Here is an 18,109-nt window from a genome sequence, read left to right as displayed (position 1 = left end):
CGCTGTGACCTGTTAAGTTGATATGATCATGCTGTTCGCAAACATCCTGCAGCTTCAGAGCAACATGATGATTCTGGTAAAGTAAAGTTTTCAAAGTAAAAGTTAAAGTCTACTTTATTGTATGTGTATTATAAGCTGTACTTAAGTGTACTTTTAAAACGTACTAAATTAAAATACTTTAAATAGAAATAAAGTATAATATTTTTTCACCTGGGCCATCAGATGCAGCACAGCGTCAGCCTGCTAATATCCTTGTTATCTGTGTTAATATTCTTTGAACGCACTCGGTCAGTGATGAGAAGCTCCACTGCTGAACTCAGTATTTTCTGTGACTGAGAGAAGAAATGTGGAGGAACGTGCAGGTTTGGAGCAGCGTCTTTGCTGAAGTCGTCGCTATTCTTGCATCGCATGATGTCACTCTTGACACCTACTCTCTACACAACCACACGATTCCCTGAATGACGTCCACATCCTTCCCTTTTTCTGTTTGCTGCAGCATTTATTGATGAAGTCATTTCATCTCTGCTCTGCGCTCGAGTTTTTAAAGACGACAGTTTCCTGCATGATTAGAATTCGACAATTCTAACCAGGTCAGTATCTAGTCTGTCTGCCCCCCCAGGAAACTCGGACCTGAAGCTTCTTGGACTCTGTCTCATTGACCTGTTTTACTCACTCCTGTCTCCAGTCTGTGTCTGACCTTACATCAGAGACTATTTAACCTGCGAAACGAAACAGATCATGCATCATGTGAAATAAACTGGGGCGAAAGAACACACACACTGAAAAAGCATCACTTAAATCAAATCAAATCAAATCAAACTTTATTTATATAGCACTTTTCATCCATTTAAAATGCAACACAAAGTGCTTCACAAGATAAAAGAATACAACAACAGAGAGAATAAAAGCATAATATGACAGACAATATCCCGCTTCCAGATATACACACATGCACTCACACAAACACTCACAAAACACACAGACACATACACACACACACAGTGCTGAGACATGGCAGGGCACTGAGGAACCATGTGAGGAAACACCTATGGGAGCCATCCACACCGGGAAGCGCCACAGCCTGCGGCCACTGGGAGCGCCGCCACAGAGACCATCCAGACGCCGATGGACAGGGGAAGACTCCGCACTTAATGCAGAGCCACCCAAGTCCCTCGGGCCCAGGCGGCCTCCAAGCAACGGCCCCCGTGGGCAGACCGGGCATACACCCCAGTGTGGAGGCCCCCCATGAGGAAACACTGAAGCTAAAAACTAAAAGACTAAAGAAAAAATAAATAAATAGATAAATAACCAAATAAATTAAAGATAAAAGCAGGTATAATGCACAAAAATTAAAAGCTTTAAGAAAGTTAAAAATGTAGAGGAAAAATAGACAAATAAATAACTAATAAATAGTAAGTAATAAATAAAAGTAATAAGATTTTAAGATGTAATACTGATAAAGTGCATAACTAAGAACAAGTCATAAGAAATATAAGAAGTAAAAATAACAGAATAGAAGAATTCAAAGTTTAAAAGAAATCAGTTAACTTCGTGTGTGTGTGTGTGTGTGTGTGCGTGTGTGTGTGTGGTTATGACCTCAGGGCTTCACTCTCCAGCAGTCATATAATCTATCGACCTATCAGTCGGTTCGGTCTAAAGATGCATAGAACACACACACACACACACACACACACACGTATTGTTATATAAAGCAGCCACATATGAAGTCTCAGTTGGAGTCTTAACTTATAACACATATAAGATGATCGCAGCTCCGTCTGGATGTCAGCGGCAGGTGATGGTTGTCGTTGTGAAGACTGAGGAGGAAATACCAGCGCTCGTTGACCACAGACAGAAAAAGGACCAACACGTTGACGGTGTGGGTGTTCTGCAGGGGAGCGCACACGCAGACAGAGTTCCTGTTCTCAGCTCAGATAGAAACTGTGGTCTGTTCAGTCACTTCAGTCCGGATGAAGATGAGGCTGAGCGTCTGCAGCTGCCTGGTAGCCGTTCTGCTGGGCTGTAATGTCACCGCAGGTGAGACCTTTTCACTTCTGCGCAGCGCGACCTCTCTGCAGGCCGTGGTTTGGAAACCTTCTCCACAGATTTACTGCTGATGTGAACAACGAGCTCCAACGCAGCGGGAACACACAACGAGCGTGGCTGAAAACTCACCTCCTCTGCACCTTCAGCCTGAAAGTCTGGCTCCAAACGAGACTGACGAGGCCAGAATGAGCTCTGTGCACGTTCAACAGCTGATTCTGAGTCTGCTATTAAAGCACTTTTGTGTTCCTTCAAACATTTCAGGTGCAGACGTCCTGAAATCAGACGCCTGTTTGTTGTAATCTGTGTTTGTTTTGCAGAGATAGTTGAAGAGAAGAAGTCCATCTCTCTGCGCTGTCCCCCGTCTGTCCCTGTGGACGGTCCAGTGACGTGGAGCAGAGAGACAAATGGACACAGGGTTGATCTTTTGACAGTTGATGGTGACGGGGAAAGGAGACACATTGACGACCGGCTCAGACGATACAGCTCGTTGGCAGATAAATCATTTCACATCCACTCTGTCCTCCCCTCGGACACCGGAAGATACTTCTGTAATAATTCATCAACTGAACTGACGGTGATCCCAGAAGGTAACGGACTTTTAAAAAAGTTCTGTTCTCTACTCTTATTCATACTCATGAAATTGAACATTTCAAGTTAAAAAGTGTTTTCTACTTTTAAAAATCATGAAGCGCCGCACATTGTTTACCTTTAAAATCTGCTCTCTGGTCTCATCTCAGTGCATTCATTGTTCATGCTGTTGTCTTGTTGTGGATGAAAATGCTCTTAAAATACATAAAATCCCTAATTATTCATTATTTTTCATACAACACAAACACAGTACGACTTCCTGTTTCTTCACACGGCCTGACTGAATTATAAAACATGTGCAGGAACAACCAGACTCGCTGCAGAGAGGACCACCATCACTCTGACCTGCCCTCATGATGCTGGAGGACCAACATGGAGCAGAGAGACCGGTCGAATAAAACACCAAGGACGGTTTGATGTTTCATATGTGGACAAGACGTTGACTGTAAGAGACGTGCAGCCTGGTGACTCTGGACTTTACTACTGTGATGGAAAACTGGCTGCATATCTGATTGTGACCAAAGATGAGACGTCTGAAAGAGGTGAGACCAGAAGCCAGAGAGGGACACGGGGATGTGGGAGGAAAACGCAGATATTTAAAGAAGCAATTCAACATTTTGGGAAATTAGCTTTTTCACTTTGTCGTAGAGAGTTAGATGCTCAAATTGATTCCACTTTCTTATCTGTGCATTACTTCTAACTTCATACAAGACTAGACTGCAGTTCAGGCAAAAGATCGAGTTTCATGCTGCCTGAAATGAACACTTAGCTCAGTGATGCGCCACAAAAAGCCCACAGCTTTTCACCTGCTTCAGAAACAGAGCACGATCTCATGACTGTCTCTGCTGAAGTGCAGCTGTTGTGTATTTCCTCTGTCCCACACTGAAGATAACAAGACTCCACTCGCAGCAACCTCAACAACTCCAGCTGCAAGAGGACGAACGGCAGCAGCAACACGGGCGTCAGCGGCACCACCCCCAGCAAGAACAGCTGCGCCTTCACCACCGTCAGCAAACACTGACACGACAAGACCGAGAAAGAACAGGGACAAGAACAGGGACAGGAACAGTAAGACAAAAACAGCTCTTCATGTTCAAGTGATGAAGAAGTTGATCAGCCAGCCAGCAACGAGCAGTCATTCAAACAAAAGATTCAGAAACATGCAGTAAGAGGCCGCGACCGCTTTCACACTGTGTTCAAGCAGCTCGCGAGGCTGTGGTCTAATGTGGGAAGTCGAGCCCTCAAAGCTCGCAGGTGTGCACGTCTGAAGCTGAACTGACTGAAACTGAAGCTCCAGGTGGATTTCATGTGTTTGAGCCACTGTCAGATATCTCCAAAGGAGTTTTAACATAGTTCATAGCTGCAGCTTTAAAAATCAACCTCTTGAACTGAATTTGTGTTTTGTTTAGTCAGAACTTGGAGACAACCGGACTTCAAACGGTGATTGGCAGTTTAATTGTACCGCAGTTATCTCCAGTTAGACTGATGCAGCTCAGTGTTTCACTGTGAAGAATCAGAAAACAGTTAAAGGATAACTTTAGTTTTTTACAACCTGGACCTTATTTGTAGCATTAAATACGACCTTTTACTCACCCAGACAACTTTGGTGGCATTTGGAGTCGTTTTGAAAAAATTAGCCCCAGAGGAGCGGCGCGTATATCCGTATAATGCGAGTACTCGGGGCATCCATGCGCAGCCTCTATATAACGCATAATCTGCAGAAACTCGTTCATATTCCAATATTTAGTTATGATATGCTGGTGCTATTCCCCTCTGAGCCCGTGGTGGCATGTTATCAACATCCACCGTCTCTAGACAACTACCTCTGACGTGGATGATGTCATTACCGAACACCGGGCGCTGCCAGCCACAACACGGCTGACTCTGCGGCGGTCGGCTACGAATACGCAATAATGAACCATAGCTGTGCCAAACTACAGCTAAACTAGCCGACCAGCTCAGAGGGGAATAGCACCAGCATATCAGAACAAAATATTGGAATATGAACGGGTTTCTGCAGATTATGCGTTATATAGAGGCTGCGCATGGATGCCCCGAGTACTCGCATTATACGGATATACGCGCCGCTCCTCTGGGGCTAATTTCTTCAAAACGACTCCAAATGCCACCAAAGTTGTCTGGGTGAGTAAATGGTCGTATTTAATGCTACAAATAAGGTCCAGGTTGTAAAAAAGCGAAAGTTATCCTTTAAGATATGGACGATGTATTCTCTCTGCCCCACACAGAAGGTAAGAAGACACCAACACCGACCGCAGTGGCAGACCCAGGTTGGACTACAACCATCAAACCAGGTCGTACCAAGAAACAGAAAGAGAAATTTGACACCTCAATGTTAAATGTTTGTTAAATTTTCATTTGTACAAACAGAGTTTGCATCAGCCGTCATGTCCAACCTGTAGATACAGAATCAAGTGTGTGACAAACTCGAATTATTCTCACTTTGTCTTCCAGTGGCTACCAAAGTCCAGCAACCCCTTCTCGCTTTAGTGTTGGGAATAGTTGTCCCCTTCGTCGTCCTCCTCCTCCTCATCGTCATCTACATTACTCGGAGACGCAGGATGAAAAGACGAGGTGAATACTTAAAGAGAAAGGTTCAACCAGAGTGAAAACTGAATACGACCTGGATATAACAGGTGTGCAGCTTCAGACTGGAGGGTTGGTCTGGGATGAACGCAGCATGGACTGACAAACCACTACGCAGGCCTCCGAGCCGCCGTTACGGTTCAATGTTGATCTCGGGTTGCTTCCACTTTTCTGAACATGAAAACAAATGAACCAAAAAGTGATGCTGACTGAGCCTCTTCAGTTAGCATCATGTTGCTTCACTCTTCCACCGTCTGCTGTCATATCGCTACTGCTGCTAATACAGGCCTGAAATAACCAAAAAGATAATTACATGAATACAGGAAGTCATGAAGCAAGGTCACCAGAAAGTCACACAGACAAAAAGTCTGGTGGCTAACACCTAACTGCTAACATGCTAGCCAGCTATGTCGCAATAGCATTCCATGCTTCTGTCTGTTCCTTCTGTACTACGCGGTCGACTCCCCCGTCATGTTACTGCTGCAGGTTTCAAACAGATTAACTGAAGGAGGAAGCTACAGCTCTGAGCTCGTTAGCTTAGCTCAGGTGCTAATGGGACATTAAATTCACGCAGTTTAATCCAACTATCGACTCTCCAGACTGCATGTAAACCATCAGCTGAGGAGCAGTTCAAACTGACAGCCAGTGGTGACATAATGCTAATGAGCTAGCGCCCTTAAAGAGCACTTTACAAACGCCATGGAGATTGTCTGCTAACATGCTAGCCAACTATGTCGCATTAGCACTCCGTGCTTCTGTCTGTTCCTTCTGTACTACGCGGTCGACTCCCCTGACATGTTACTGCTGCAGGTTTTAAACAGAAGATTAACTGAAGGAGGTTAAACGCCACGGAGATTGTTTCTGATCTCCCTAATTGGCTTCACTACTGCCCCTAAAGGCAGAGAGCAGTAACTACACAAGCAGTGAAGATTTCAGGCTGTAAAACAGTTAAATAAAAAGGTTATAATGACTTATTTTCTTACTTATTTCCTGTCTTTTGAGGCAGATCCCACATGTGTAAATATGCAGATACTTTACATTTAATACATTTAAGTATGTGACTGAAAGCCATCTTAATGACTAAATCACGCGATCACTTTATTTTTAGCGACTGCTATCTGTGGCTATCTCGCAAGCTAGCCCTCGCTCGACATAGCCGTCTCACTCCAGTAGCTGACGAATTAGCGCATGCGACCAGTTCAGCAACCACACGGCCGTGTTTTGGTTTGGTTTATAGGTCAGTTTTTAAAAGCGGAAATTAAAGTTTCACAGAAATGATGCACTTCGATGACATTCTTTCTATAATAAAACATATTGTAAAAACAGAGAGAGAGAGGCAGATTAGAGCTAAAGTTTTGATCAAATATGTGTTGAATGTGTTTTGCCTTTGCAGGGCAGCACAGATGGACGAAACCTACTGATTGCACTTTAATTAAAAACACTTTGTGCTGCTCTTCACTGCAGGACCACTACAGCCAAATGTGACATCAGCTTATCGACGTGCTCTCACAGCCCGTCATTTAACATTCAGTCTTTTTTGCAGAAACCGAAGAAAGATACGCCATCTATGGTGAGGTGTGTCACTCATTAGAGGTCCTGCCTACAAACGGTGAGAAATAAGAAGTGAAATTTCCTCTTTTCTGACAGACTGACGTGAAATAAAATTCTTCACAGTGTCATTTGCGCAGTGAGGGTTAAGACATTCTGGAAAGTCATGCAAATTGTTTGAAAATATTCCATCCTCCCTCCCTCATTCTGACAACTGGATCCAAAATTTAAATCTAAAGACAAAGCAGGAAGGCCGGAGACAATGCACCTGAAGCACAGGTGAAACGGGATCGTGCAGGTTCAGAGAGGGAAAGGACAGAACAAGAACTGCAGGCCACAGGTGTGGTTGATGAGTGGCCGGTCAGCAGGTGTGCAGGTGGAGCAGTAGGAGGAAATGATGTACGTATGCAGGAATGTTTTAACCGAGAAGATACGACAGGACCGGAAATATCAAGTTTTTCTTTTTTGTTTCATCTCGTCCATTAAATCCACGATCGGCGTCTCATAGTTAGTAGATCTTTATGTCGTAGTCAGATCTCTGATTGGCTCTCGTATTTAGTAGAATCGTATCAGCACAGGCGTAGAATTGGTGGCGTTGCTGCGTTACTGCACGTTGGTTCAGGTTAACGAAGCTTTTTGGTAAATGTTTTCATTAGATGCATCAAACCAGAATGATTCGGTATATTCCACCATCCCTGATCTTCCATGCGGTGGAGCGGTAAAGACATCAACACTTTCATTATTCAACCAAATGTTCTGCTGATGTTCTCCTGGTTCCACACATTTTATGTTCATTATGTCTGATTTGTGCCTCAGGAGTCACCGTATTCTGTGATCAGCGACACGTTTCCTGCAGGAAATAATGAAGGTAACTGTAATCATCAGCTGGTCTGCACTGCACTAAACGTGAATTATGGAAACACATATTCTACTTTGCTGGCACATTATAACAAAAGGTACTCTAAAAGGCAGGTTTGCATTTTCAAACTAGAAAATTCCCTCTGGGAAATTTTGGAAGGGACCCGGTGTGCGTTCGAGCCGACAAAATTATCTACGTTTTAAAGTTTGAATGAAGTCTCTAGGAGAAACTATGGCGAAGCAGCGGACAATTGAAAAAGGCTGCAATTTGAGAAAACGGCAGATATCAGAGGTAGTCAGTCCCTGATTAATGAATTGCTCTCAGCTGTGTTTCTGTGGCTTTCTCCTTGTCTCTGTTGATCACCTCAGCTGTCTGTGTCTGCTTCTCTCCTCTGCTTCATGTCTCTGTTAACATGAATTAATGAACTGAATCAATAAACATGAATGGAGCTAATGCTGACGGAGCTAACAGAGCTAACACCAACGGAGCTAACAGCTAACCGCGCTAATAGAGCTAACGGCGCTAACGCTAACAGAGCTAACTGTGCTAACAGAGCTAACGGTGCTAACAGAGCTAACAGAGCTAACGGCGTTAACAAGGGGGCGGGGGGATGGGGTTTTCATTATGCATTTGTCTGTGTGTGTGTGTTTATGTATCTGTCATTGTGTGTGACTGCGTATGTGTGTGTCTTCGTCTGTTTGTGTGTGTGTGTCTGCTTGAACTACACAAGCAGCCCAACCTGCTCCTACATGGAGATGTGTATGGTATATGTGTGTCTGAATGTGTGTGTGTGTGTGTGTGTGTGTGTGTTTGTGTGCGTGTGTAACTTCTGCCCCACCTGCTGATAATTACCTCTGCACCTCTCCCACTGTTTACCTGTTCCTGTTCAGTTTTGACGTGCTTGTTTTTAATCACTTTTTAGCTGTTGGTTAGCCCTGCTTGTGTGTGCGTTTGTGTGACTACTGTCTCAACCTTTTTGGCAAAGCGCTTGGTGAAGCTGAGTTTAACTGTTTGTTGGATGGAGATTGTTTTCAAACAATGCCCTTGTTTTGACTGAGCTCGTTAAGATAATCATTCTCAGGCTTGTTGTCCTGCAGATGTGTGTGCGTGGGTTATTGACCGGTGTGTGTGTAAATGACAGTTGCACCTGTTAAACTCCTCCCTTGAAAAGCGGCTTTTTCGCTGTCGGTTTCTTCCGAACAACTTGCGATTGTGTCAAAACCGTAGCTGCTATCAAAAAACCGATTACACTGTGAGATGCGGACAAGTCTGGGCCAGATGTACGTGTGTTTTATGTCCAGATATTCTTTAGAAAAATGACAAAATGGTCGACTTAAAAAGACTCTGCGACTCAGAGAACAGGAGTTTGTATTGTATGCAGTGAGATTTGGGTTCGGCGAACCTCCTGACCTAAATCCTCTGGTGAGAGAACCGTACCTCGTATCAGAGTGTACTATAGATCATCGGACTCCCGAGAACTTCCTGAGTCCGACCATCTCCTCGTTTTATTCCTGACACAACAACTTTTCGTTTTATGGCGATCTAAAGACAGGAGGCATTTCTGCTTTGCTCACAAAACAGCTCTGAATTTTAACATGGGACTTAATGGGAGAGCAGGAGGGAGCTGGCTGCACAAAAAGTCTCACTATTTAAATTCAGTAAGTCTCTCGGCTTTTTCGAGGACATCACACGAAAGAGGACAAGTTTGTCTACAAACTGATCCCAAAATTATGCGTGTAGAGTGTAATTTGTGGCCGTAGCGACGAGAAAAAGAGAAGATTTTCAGATCGTTTTTAGACTCTGTGCCACTCTAGCACGAACATCCCGCGCAATACACACCCATTATAATCTCAAAATTTCCCTCCAAACGATCACTGTCATTGAACAGTGACTGATCAAAAACTATAGGACCAATCAAAATGTGGATGAACACACCAATAGACCAGACTTGGGTCTACATTTTAAAGTTGAAATGAAGTCTCTCGGTGAATGTATGCCTGAGCTACAGATGTTTGAAAAACTCCAATTTCAATCTTGTTTTTTTTCGCCCGTCCCATTCATTTCTTATGGGAAATTTATCGCAGTTTTTCGCGTCGCACACCGATCCCGAACAATACGCACGTTTTGATATATAATTTGCGAGGGTTTTCTCAAAGCTGCGGGGCGAGTTAAGGGACGAAAACTTGGAGGAAGATGAAAAATAATAATAATAATAATAAGAAGAAACGCGCGGGATAGTAATAAGTGACTCGGGGCTGCCTCGGAGCGTGCCCCGAGTCCCTAATAAAAAGAGAGCCAACAGCAAATCTGCAAAACTGTTTCCTCACCGAGTATTTTGTAAGTGTTGGAAATCATTCAACCACTTAAAGTAAAGCAACAAAAACCCACACGGTGGAAATATTCACTGAGAAGATTATAATTGTTTCTTGATCCGCAGGTTTGACCCACATGACTGACAGAAGGTAGTTTTTATTGGAGAAACCCGTAGCACCTGGAAACATCAGTGACCAGCAGCGAGAGTCTGACCTGAACGCTGTGCTGCCGTCTACAGGACGAGGAACCACAGACGTCAACGTTCAAGCAAATTCACAGGGTGTCTTAAGAAAAAAGAGATCATGTGACTCATTTGATGTGAATTTTAAGATTCTGATTTCTGACTGTGAAGTTTAAAATGATCTGTTTCACAATTTTCAGAATCAATGAAGGTATTCCTGACTCTGCATGGTTTTCTTGCAGTTATAAGATCTTGTCACTCTATCGAAGTCTAAGCAGATATGGAGGTTCTGGCTACGAGAGCATAAAGAAAAGCTTCTGTTATTTATATCCCAGCCATGTGATTAACAGGTCTGATGAAAGCTGCCTTCTCTCACCTCGTTTCCTGTTTGAGTTTAAATAACTTTGTGAATGTATTTTTTTTTATTAAAAAATAAAAACATTTAATCTGAAAATTTCATCTTTCTTTTCTACATATGAATAAGAGCCGAGTGTGCTCAGATTTGTGTTTCCCTCTGTTGTGTGTGTGTGTGTGTGTGTTATGTAGGTTTACATGTTCTGGTATTATTAGCGTCACTTTGTGTTTGTGACCTTTAGCCCGCTAGCTGAAAAAATGCTAACTCCATGTTCGTGTGTTCTGATGTTTCATCAAGTGGCAGCATCTCTTTGTTCTGTCTGGTTTGTTGAATTACAGTAAAAATTTATTCATTCACGAAAACAAACAGCATCAGTTCAACAGTAAAATCAAACTCTTTGAAAATACTGCAGACAGATGAGCAGAATTAATGTTTGAGACGCTGGACAGACCGACGACGATGCATCAGACTGTCAGAAAGTTGCTGTTTTCTGTCTTAATGTTGTGTGCAGAGTGAATTATTGGGTGAAAGCAGTTAGTTGGGTGGACATGTTAGCGGTCTCTCGCTCAGCCCACACTCTGTTCACTTCCTGTTTTCTTCGTGCTTTTTATTTTAAGCCTCAATGATTCACCGTACACCTACGCTACATGCTAACATTCCTACATGTTCACACTGTGAGAACCTTTAAATGAAGCTGCTCAAACACATACAGGTGCCAGTAAAAGCCTCAGGAAGAACTCGGTGACTCTGCGTTGTCCTCGCCGGGTGGACGGTCGAAGGTGACGTTAATTTTCTGGGGGACGAAGTCAGAATGACCAAAGCAAACAATACTTTTCATAAGATGCTTCACATTCACAGTTACGCTGTGACGCTGGAGGTCACTCCTGCAGCCATGAACCAGCTGTGAAGCTGGACGGTGACCCCCCCCCCCCCCAGGTAACTTTAAACTCCACCTGGTTCTCGATCATGTCGCCACACTAAATGTTGCCTTATAAGAAGTTTCTCGTTCACTGATTTCAGTAATAGTGTATGCTATCATCTGCATATTAATGAAGTTGTTGCGGTTTTAACACTCTAATGTCAAACTCAGAGAAGACAAGTTAAAAAAACAAACAAACTCTGAAGCAATGCAGAGCAGCACTGTCTGGTTTCATTTCCTTCAAAATGAATACACATTAATTTTACATTACACTGTGCGTTTAACTCATTTTACCAATTACCTATCGAGAGCTATTCATTTTTCACAGGAAAACATTTTACAGTAAATTTTAAGAAATCTCAAAAAATAATAGACAAATACATACAAAAGGAAAAACAGTGCCACCTGGTGGCTGCAGTAACAGTTGCATGGAGATGGAGTGACTAAACAGAAACCAAAGTTATAACTTAATAAAACACACACCTGCAGAAGAGATTGACACATTAATCACCTTCTGGTTCATTTTCTTTCTGCACTTCTGCTCCTCAACATGCAAACATGCAAAGTGTTTTCACCAGCAGTGCAAGCGACGCTGCATCAGTTCCATGACACCAAAGAGTGAAACTAAAACCTTCTTTAAAACTTAGAAAATGGTCAAGACACAAAGCAGCTTGGTAACATAATGGTATGCAACAGTCAATGATATGCAGGTAAGTGAGTACTGACTGATACAGGAGAGACTGACAGACCAGGCACATGACGGTCTTTGTTGTTAACACAGTGGTGGGCAGAGAAGTCGATGAATACTGGCTGATTCTCCGGGGTTTATATACTGTGTGCTCACGTGGTCTTGATTGTTTGATTGAGCACACCTGTGCTCTATCAGAGAGGAGGCTGGCCTGACCTGTTGGCCACGCCCTGGAGTGATGTCACTCCACTAGACCAACAGGTGAGAGGAGGGAAAACACAGGAGCAGAAAAGGAAGTAACATGTTTTAGAAATGTGTTCTTACCTTCAATGACATAAATAACGTGAAACAACAGAAATAGCAATGAGAAATTATGTTTTACTTTCATCCTCCATGTGATTAATTAGGTTGTTTTCATAACTAATCACATGGACTCCTGTTACCTGATTGAGTTCACTGATTGATTGATTAAAGTACACTTTGTTTTTAAAGATTTATTCATTTTGCTTGGCAGTGTTTAAACTCACATCGTCCATGTTGGACAGTCGTAACCTTCGCTGTACGATCATTCAGCTGATTCCCAACTATAAACTATAATTTTACCCAGAATGAATTTTAACTCCATCTTTAATTTTAATGTCAGGATTTGATAGCAAAGGTATCAAACTGCATCCAGCTACATTAATTTCACTGATGTTCATTCCTGGAGGTGTCAGCTGAATGCTGTGAATAAAACGTTTTTCCAGGACTGTGACGCTCAGTTCGCCTTCGTCCCTGAGAAGGAAGAGGAAGGAGAACAGCTGTGTCTCACACAGCCAGGCTTCGGTCACATCAGCAGCAGCTCTGCAGCTCGAAGGTTTTCATGTGAAGATGCTCAGTTTCATGATCTTCTGTCACGTCTGGCTCCTGCACACAGTTCAGATCCGCTGCAGAGAAAACTCCACAGGTACATTTTCATACTTCAGCATCTTCAGATGTTGCTTTGCGTTTGCTTTGGTTTCCGGTTACATGTGCAAAAACAAAGCACAATATCCTAAATCTTTAGCTATGGTCATTTTATATTATTATTATTGATACCTGATGACCCCCAGAGACGTGTTAGGAATCACTGCTCTTTGGCAGGTATAGAGGCAGATTAGAGCTCCAAGGTTCTTCACTGAGAATGAATCCTCTTTTTGAGCACAAGTATCTTGTGTTTAAATTAACTTATTGAATCAGACTGATTGAACATGTTGTCTCACAGCTCTCATGGTTCAATGAAAGTAAAGTTTTATTAAATTCTTTCACAGTTTGGCATCAAATACTTCAGAATAAATTTCAGAATAAATTTCAAGTTAAAGATGTTTGTTGTAATAACACACACAAAAAAACATTTGAATGACGAGATTGAAGATGAGTTTTTGCATTTTACTGCAACAGTTGCACAAGAAGCTGATTTCATACTGTGTGACTGTGATATAAATGTAAAAATTAAAATAAAAATGAAAGAGCATTTTACTCCAACAGCGCTTTACAAACAATAAACCGCAAACAGTGAGAAAAAAACCCTCAAATAACAAAAGAGATCAGTCTTTGTGCCTTTTCTGCATCTTCTAAAGTCTAAAGTCTTTTCTGTGAATACACGTAAACAGTATTTAAAAGAAAAGGATGTGCCTTTCAGCCTTTGCATCTTTTCTCACATTAAAACCATTTCTCATTTCTCCTAAAAGCATTTTTGCACATTTGAAATGATTTTATCACTTTTCATAATAACAGTCGTGTAATTCTGCCTGACGCAACGTTTCCTGCATTGTTATCTGAGGCTGAGAGGACGACAGCGAACATGTTTCCATGAGATAAAAGAGGAATGGAAGATAAAACAGGAAACGGGGCTAAAAACTGACCATCAGCAGGATGTGAGTGACACAGCTCTGCAGCTGAAACAGCAGCGGGTGGGTGAAGAAGAAGAAGAAGAAGAAGAAGAAGAAGAAGAAATGTGTCCAAAATGATGCACAAAAAACATTTAGATTTTTTCCATTTGAAGAAACAATGTTGTCATAAAAGCATGAAATCATGTGTTTTAATACTGAAGTCAGTATTCTCAAGTTCTGTACTTAATCACAAATTTGAGGTACTTGTACTTTACTCAAGTATTTCCGTGTTATAGTTTTGTAAAGATAAAACTTTATTGATCCCTTGCTGAAATTCAGGAGCGACCCAGCAGCACATCAGTTAGATTGATCATTTTCCAGCTGTGGCATTAAAGTGACGAACACATGAATGCATCAATAATTAGAAATATGAATATAACATTAATCAATAAGAATTTTGCATAATTAATGAACGTTTGATACTTTTGTTCTTTTACCTAAGTACAGCTTTGAATGCAGGGGGTGAGATTAAATGAAGTGAACAGATGAGATGAGTGGAAACATTGAAGCTCTTCAGATCTGTCCCTGTCCTCCAGCAGTGATCCGGTTTTCAGTCCCGGAGGACCACCACGTCAGCCTGCGGTGTGGCGGCTCTGACGTCTCCGATGTGGTCTGGACTCATCAGAGCAGGAGTGTCGCGGTGACCCGACAGGGCGGATACGAGACCAACGTGGACCCCCGCCGGTACCTTCTGCTGCCTGACGGCAGCCTCCGCCTCCTGCGGCTGGATGACTCCGACGGCGGAGAGTATCACTGCAACCAGCAGCTGGTGGCCGAGCTGCAGGTGCTGACAGGTAGGCTGCAGGTGGAGTTAAAGTTAAGCAATAAAGTACAAAATATCCAAATCATCCTGTTTTAGAGTGATTTCAACAGGCAGACGCTGTTTCAGTAAGAGGAATGTAACTAAGTACATTTACTCAAGTACTCAAATTAATTTCAAAGTTGAGGTACTTTTACTTTGCCTGAGAATTTCCATTTTATGTGACTTTCTACTTATTACACAAGAGCCGGTTCATGTTTGATACACCGAGGTCAGATCACAGCAGGTGTGCCGACAGTCCGCCGCAATCGGCCCGACTCAGCTGCTTACCTGAGCAAGGAAAAGTCAAATGTGGTGCTTAAAGACTGCAGTCCCACTAAAGGCTTTCACCTCAGAGTCCCAGTTTTCATTTTTTCTCTTAGATTAGTCTAACAGAAGTTTGACAGTTTCACAAAAATGCAGAAATTCTCATATCGAAGCTGTTATTCATATAAAAGCAGAGTCTGAAATAATGGCCGGGTCCAGACAGGCCGATGATGAAGAGCAGATTTAGAGGTCGATGTGTTTTTTCATATAAATATAAATACTGGAGGGGAAAACCCTTCAGCTCTGTGACACAGGCCATCGCGAGCTGACGGACACAATGACTAACATCCAGATTCCTCTTTGTTTCTGGCGCTCAGGTCATCACTTCACGGTGTCTGCAGGCCGGACGCTGCTGCTCCCCTGCAGCAGCTCCTCCAAACACAGACTGAGGTGGTTTCATCGGCGGGAAGGAGGGAGGCGGGAGCTCATCTTCACCTGGTTCAGAAACGGTACGATGAAACCAGAGAGAGAGGGGAGCCGGCTCGGCTATGAGAACGACGCCCTGCAGATCCAGGACCTGCAGCTGGAGGACGCTGGACAGTATCAGTGCAACGGAAAGGTGTGGACCAGAGTCACCGTCCTGACAGGTGAGCTCATTTTAATCCACTCAGGAGAAAACACGAGCATCTGATCAACAATGGATTTTTATGCTTTGATTTTTCATCCTTGTTGTTCAGCTCTGCTCACTTTATTCTGTATTTACTGTTTCCACGAATTAAACATTATTATAATGAATTAGTCCTGTCACGTCTTTACCTGTTACAGCTGCAGTAGATCAGATTAGTGGTTCCTCTATAAATGAATTTATTATTATTCACATTACACAGTGTTGCAATGACTCGTTTTGACAGAGACATGGTTCATTAGTTTGTCCTGCAGTCAACAGGTGAGACTGAATCTAACACAGGTGTGGTTGTTTATATTTACTTTGTATTGGTTCTGCTGATTTTCATGAACTTTGACCTTTACAATATACAAGATGCTCTTCTGCTTTGCATCAGCCTTGAGAGAATAACCGCCTGCTGTGGCACAAATCTAAAATGATCTTTCTGTGGTTAACCAGTGCAGCCGGAGCCAGAGCCAACCAGCATCCAGCAAACCACCAGTGCAACTGCAACACCTGCTGTGATGCAAACAGGTAGACTGACATCAGTCTGACATCAGTGAAGCCACCATGACAGAGCAGTGAGCATACCTGCCATTGTGTTTATAAATCTGGTTTTAGCAGCCAAACTTTAACCCTGAACCGGAATTATTTAAAAGTCAACAGCTCTATGTGTGAATATGTCAAATATTATGTCAAATTTGTGTGTTTTCGTCTATTATTTGTGCATTTTTATATCACAGTGGACAAATGTGATGTCTTCAAATAGAGTTTTCACGTATTGGAACAAGCCATTATCACATGTTCTAAATATTCAGTGGTCAAAGAAGTACTCAGATCATTTACTAGAATAAAAGTAACAATACCGCAGTGTAAAAATGCTCTGTAGCAGGTAGAAGTATGCATTCAAAATAAAAGTACATCAGTCTTTCCAGTAAAATGCATTTAAGGTGTCAAAAAAAGTACTGAGTGTGCAAACGTCTCCATTCAGAATGTCAAATAATGGAGACGTCAAGAGCCTGAAAGACAAAAAAAGAAAGAAAAAAGTCACAAGGTAATAAAGGAAGTTATTACTGTGAGCAACAAGATCAATCAATCAATCAACCAATCAAATCTCCATCAATACATCAGAATAAGTTGATCATATGTTTTGTATGTTAAATAAAAGTGACATATAGCAGATAAATCAATGCAGTGCAGTAAAAATATAGACTAGAGATACAACGCATGTAGTAATTGGATATACTCAAGTAAATGTACTTAGCTACTTTGCATGACTAAAGTGTGAAGGGAAAAAATAAAATTTGTATTTTCTCGTCCAAATAATTCTAACGCAGCGAGGAGCAGAAAAACTGGACTAGTTTTCTTCTGTGCCTGATGCCTCTCCTCATTATGACCTCTGTGAGTCAGTGGAAACGGTTCAGAAAAGACGTGTGTTCACAGTTTGTCCCTGATGTGTTTGTCAGACGTGGGTGAAGGGAAGACGGAGGAGAAGACGAGGCCTGAGAACGGTTGGTCGGCTCCAACACTTCACCTTCTGTCTCGCAGTGACGCGTGCTGATGTTTGACGGTTTGTTGACCAGATGTTCTGCCTCTGGTCCCCCTCAGCTCTGCTCATACTGGCTGTTGTCGGTTTGGGGTTAATGATCCTCCTCATGGCCGCTGTCTGTGTGTTACTGACCAGCATGAAGTGCAGGAGGAAGAAGAAAAGCCCGTGTGCAGGTTGGTGGTTTGAAAAGTCATCATGTCCCATGATGCCGGGCTCAGACTATTATCGTTTTACCTGAATGTAACATTTGAAGTCAGTTGAAGCTTCATGTCAGACGATCTGAGGAGAAACTTTATCAGTGACACGAGCACAAACTGCTGCATCTCCACCTTCTGCAGCAGCTCCACAGACGCACGAGGACAGCGAGCTGCAGCCGTGGAAGCCGTCCTGCAGACAGCCAGGTAACAGCACCCTCAGATCTGCGCCCGGGCCTGTTTCCACCTTAAATACACCTGTCGCCTGTCTCTCCGCAGAGTGCGAGGTCCATGAGGGTCCGTCCCTGCAGGAGGAGACGATCCATTATGCCTCTCTGGGGCGGCAGAACTGGAGGGAGAGACCCAGCAGGACTCCACCGGATCAGAACCACCACCAGGTCATCTACTCCTCTGTCATCACCAGACCCGCCGCCAAATAGGACTGCGTCCTGTTGCCGCCGCCCAGCAGCCGTGCAACGAAACGTTAGATATGAAACCACGAGAGGTCGTTCGTGATGCTAACTGCACGTGTAAATGCTCTTTGCTAAAGTAAACACACACATGTGACTGACACAGATTTACATGTGTGTTCCTGATTTCACTGAACTTTATTGTCCCCTCAAGA

At 42.9% G+C, this 18,109-nt stretch overlaps 2 protein-coding genes across 9 annotated transcripts; both read left to right on the top strand.

The window, feature by feature from the left end:
- Positions 1-1,924: 1,924 nt before the first annotated feature.
- LOC121619775 lies at positions 1,925-10,547 on the top strand. 5 transcript variants are annotated; one of them, XM_041955659.1, is made up of 10 exons: positions 1,925-2,037; positions 2,364-2,633; positions 2,937-3,176; positions 3,523-3,702; positions 4,881-4,946; positions 5,107-5,226; positions 6,782-6,847; positions 7,443-7,504; positions 7,603-7,654; positions 10,083-10,547. In XM_041955659.1, the coding sequence occupies exons 1-10, from the start codon at positions 1,971-1,973 to the stop codon at positions 10,109-10,111; spliced, it is 1,152 nt and encodes a 383-aa protein (XP_041811593.1). In that variant the 5' UTR covers positions 1,925-1,970; the 3' UTR covers positions 10,112-10,547. The 5 variants fall into 5 exon arrangements, with proteins under 5 accessions (XP_041811593.1, XP_041811596.1, XP_041811594.1 ...); XM_041955662.1 differs by lacking the exon at positions 3,523-3,702; XM_041955660.1 differs by lacking the exon at positions 7,443-7,504.
- Positions 10,548-12,881: 2,334 nt separating this feature from the next.
- LOC121619636 lies at positions 12,882-18,061 on the top strand. 4 transcript variants are annotated; one of them, XM_041955474.1, is made up of 8 exons: positions 12,882-13,047; positions 14,548-14,805; positions 15,455-15,724; positions 16,201-16,275; positions 17,208-17,252; positions 17,350-17,463; positions 17,629-17,691; positions 17,764-18,061. In XM_041955474.1, the coding sequence occupies exons 1-8, from the start codon at positions 12,972-12,974 to the stop codon at positions 17,922-17,924; spliced, it is 1,062 nt and encodes a 353-aa protein (XP_041811408.1). In that variant the 5' UTR covers positions 12,882-12,971; the 3' UTR covers positions 17,925-18,061. The 4 variants fall into 4 exon arrangements, with proteins under 4 accessions (XP_041811408.1, XP_041811406.1, XP_041811407.1 ...); XM_041955472.1 differs by having other exon boundaries at positions 14,551-14,805; positions 17,629-18,061; XM_041955473.1 differs by having other exon boundaries at positions 17,632-18,061.
- The last annotated feature ends 48 nt before the right edge of the window (positions 18,062-18,109 follow it).

The sequence above is a fragment of the Chelmon rostratus genome, chromosome 16 (genome assembly GCF_017976325.1).
Source record: "Chelmon rostratus isolate fCheRos1 chromosome 16, fCheRos1.pri, whole genome shotgun sequence".
Classification (NCBI taxonomy): Eukaryota; Metazoa; Chordata; class Actinopteri; order Chaetodontiformes; family Chaetodontidae; genus Chelmon; species Chelmon rostratus.
This window is presented reverse-complemented; position numbering and strand designations above follow the sequence as displayed.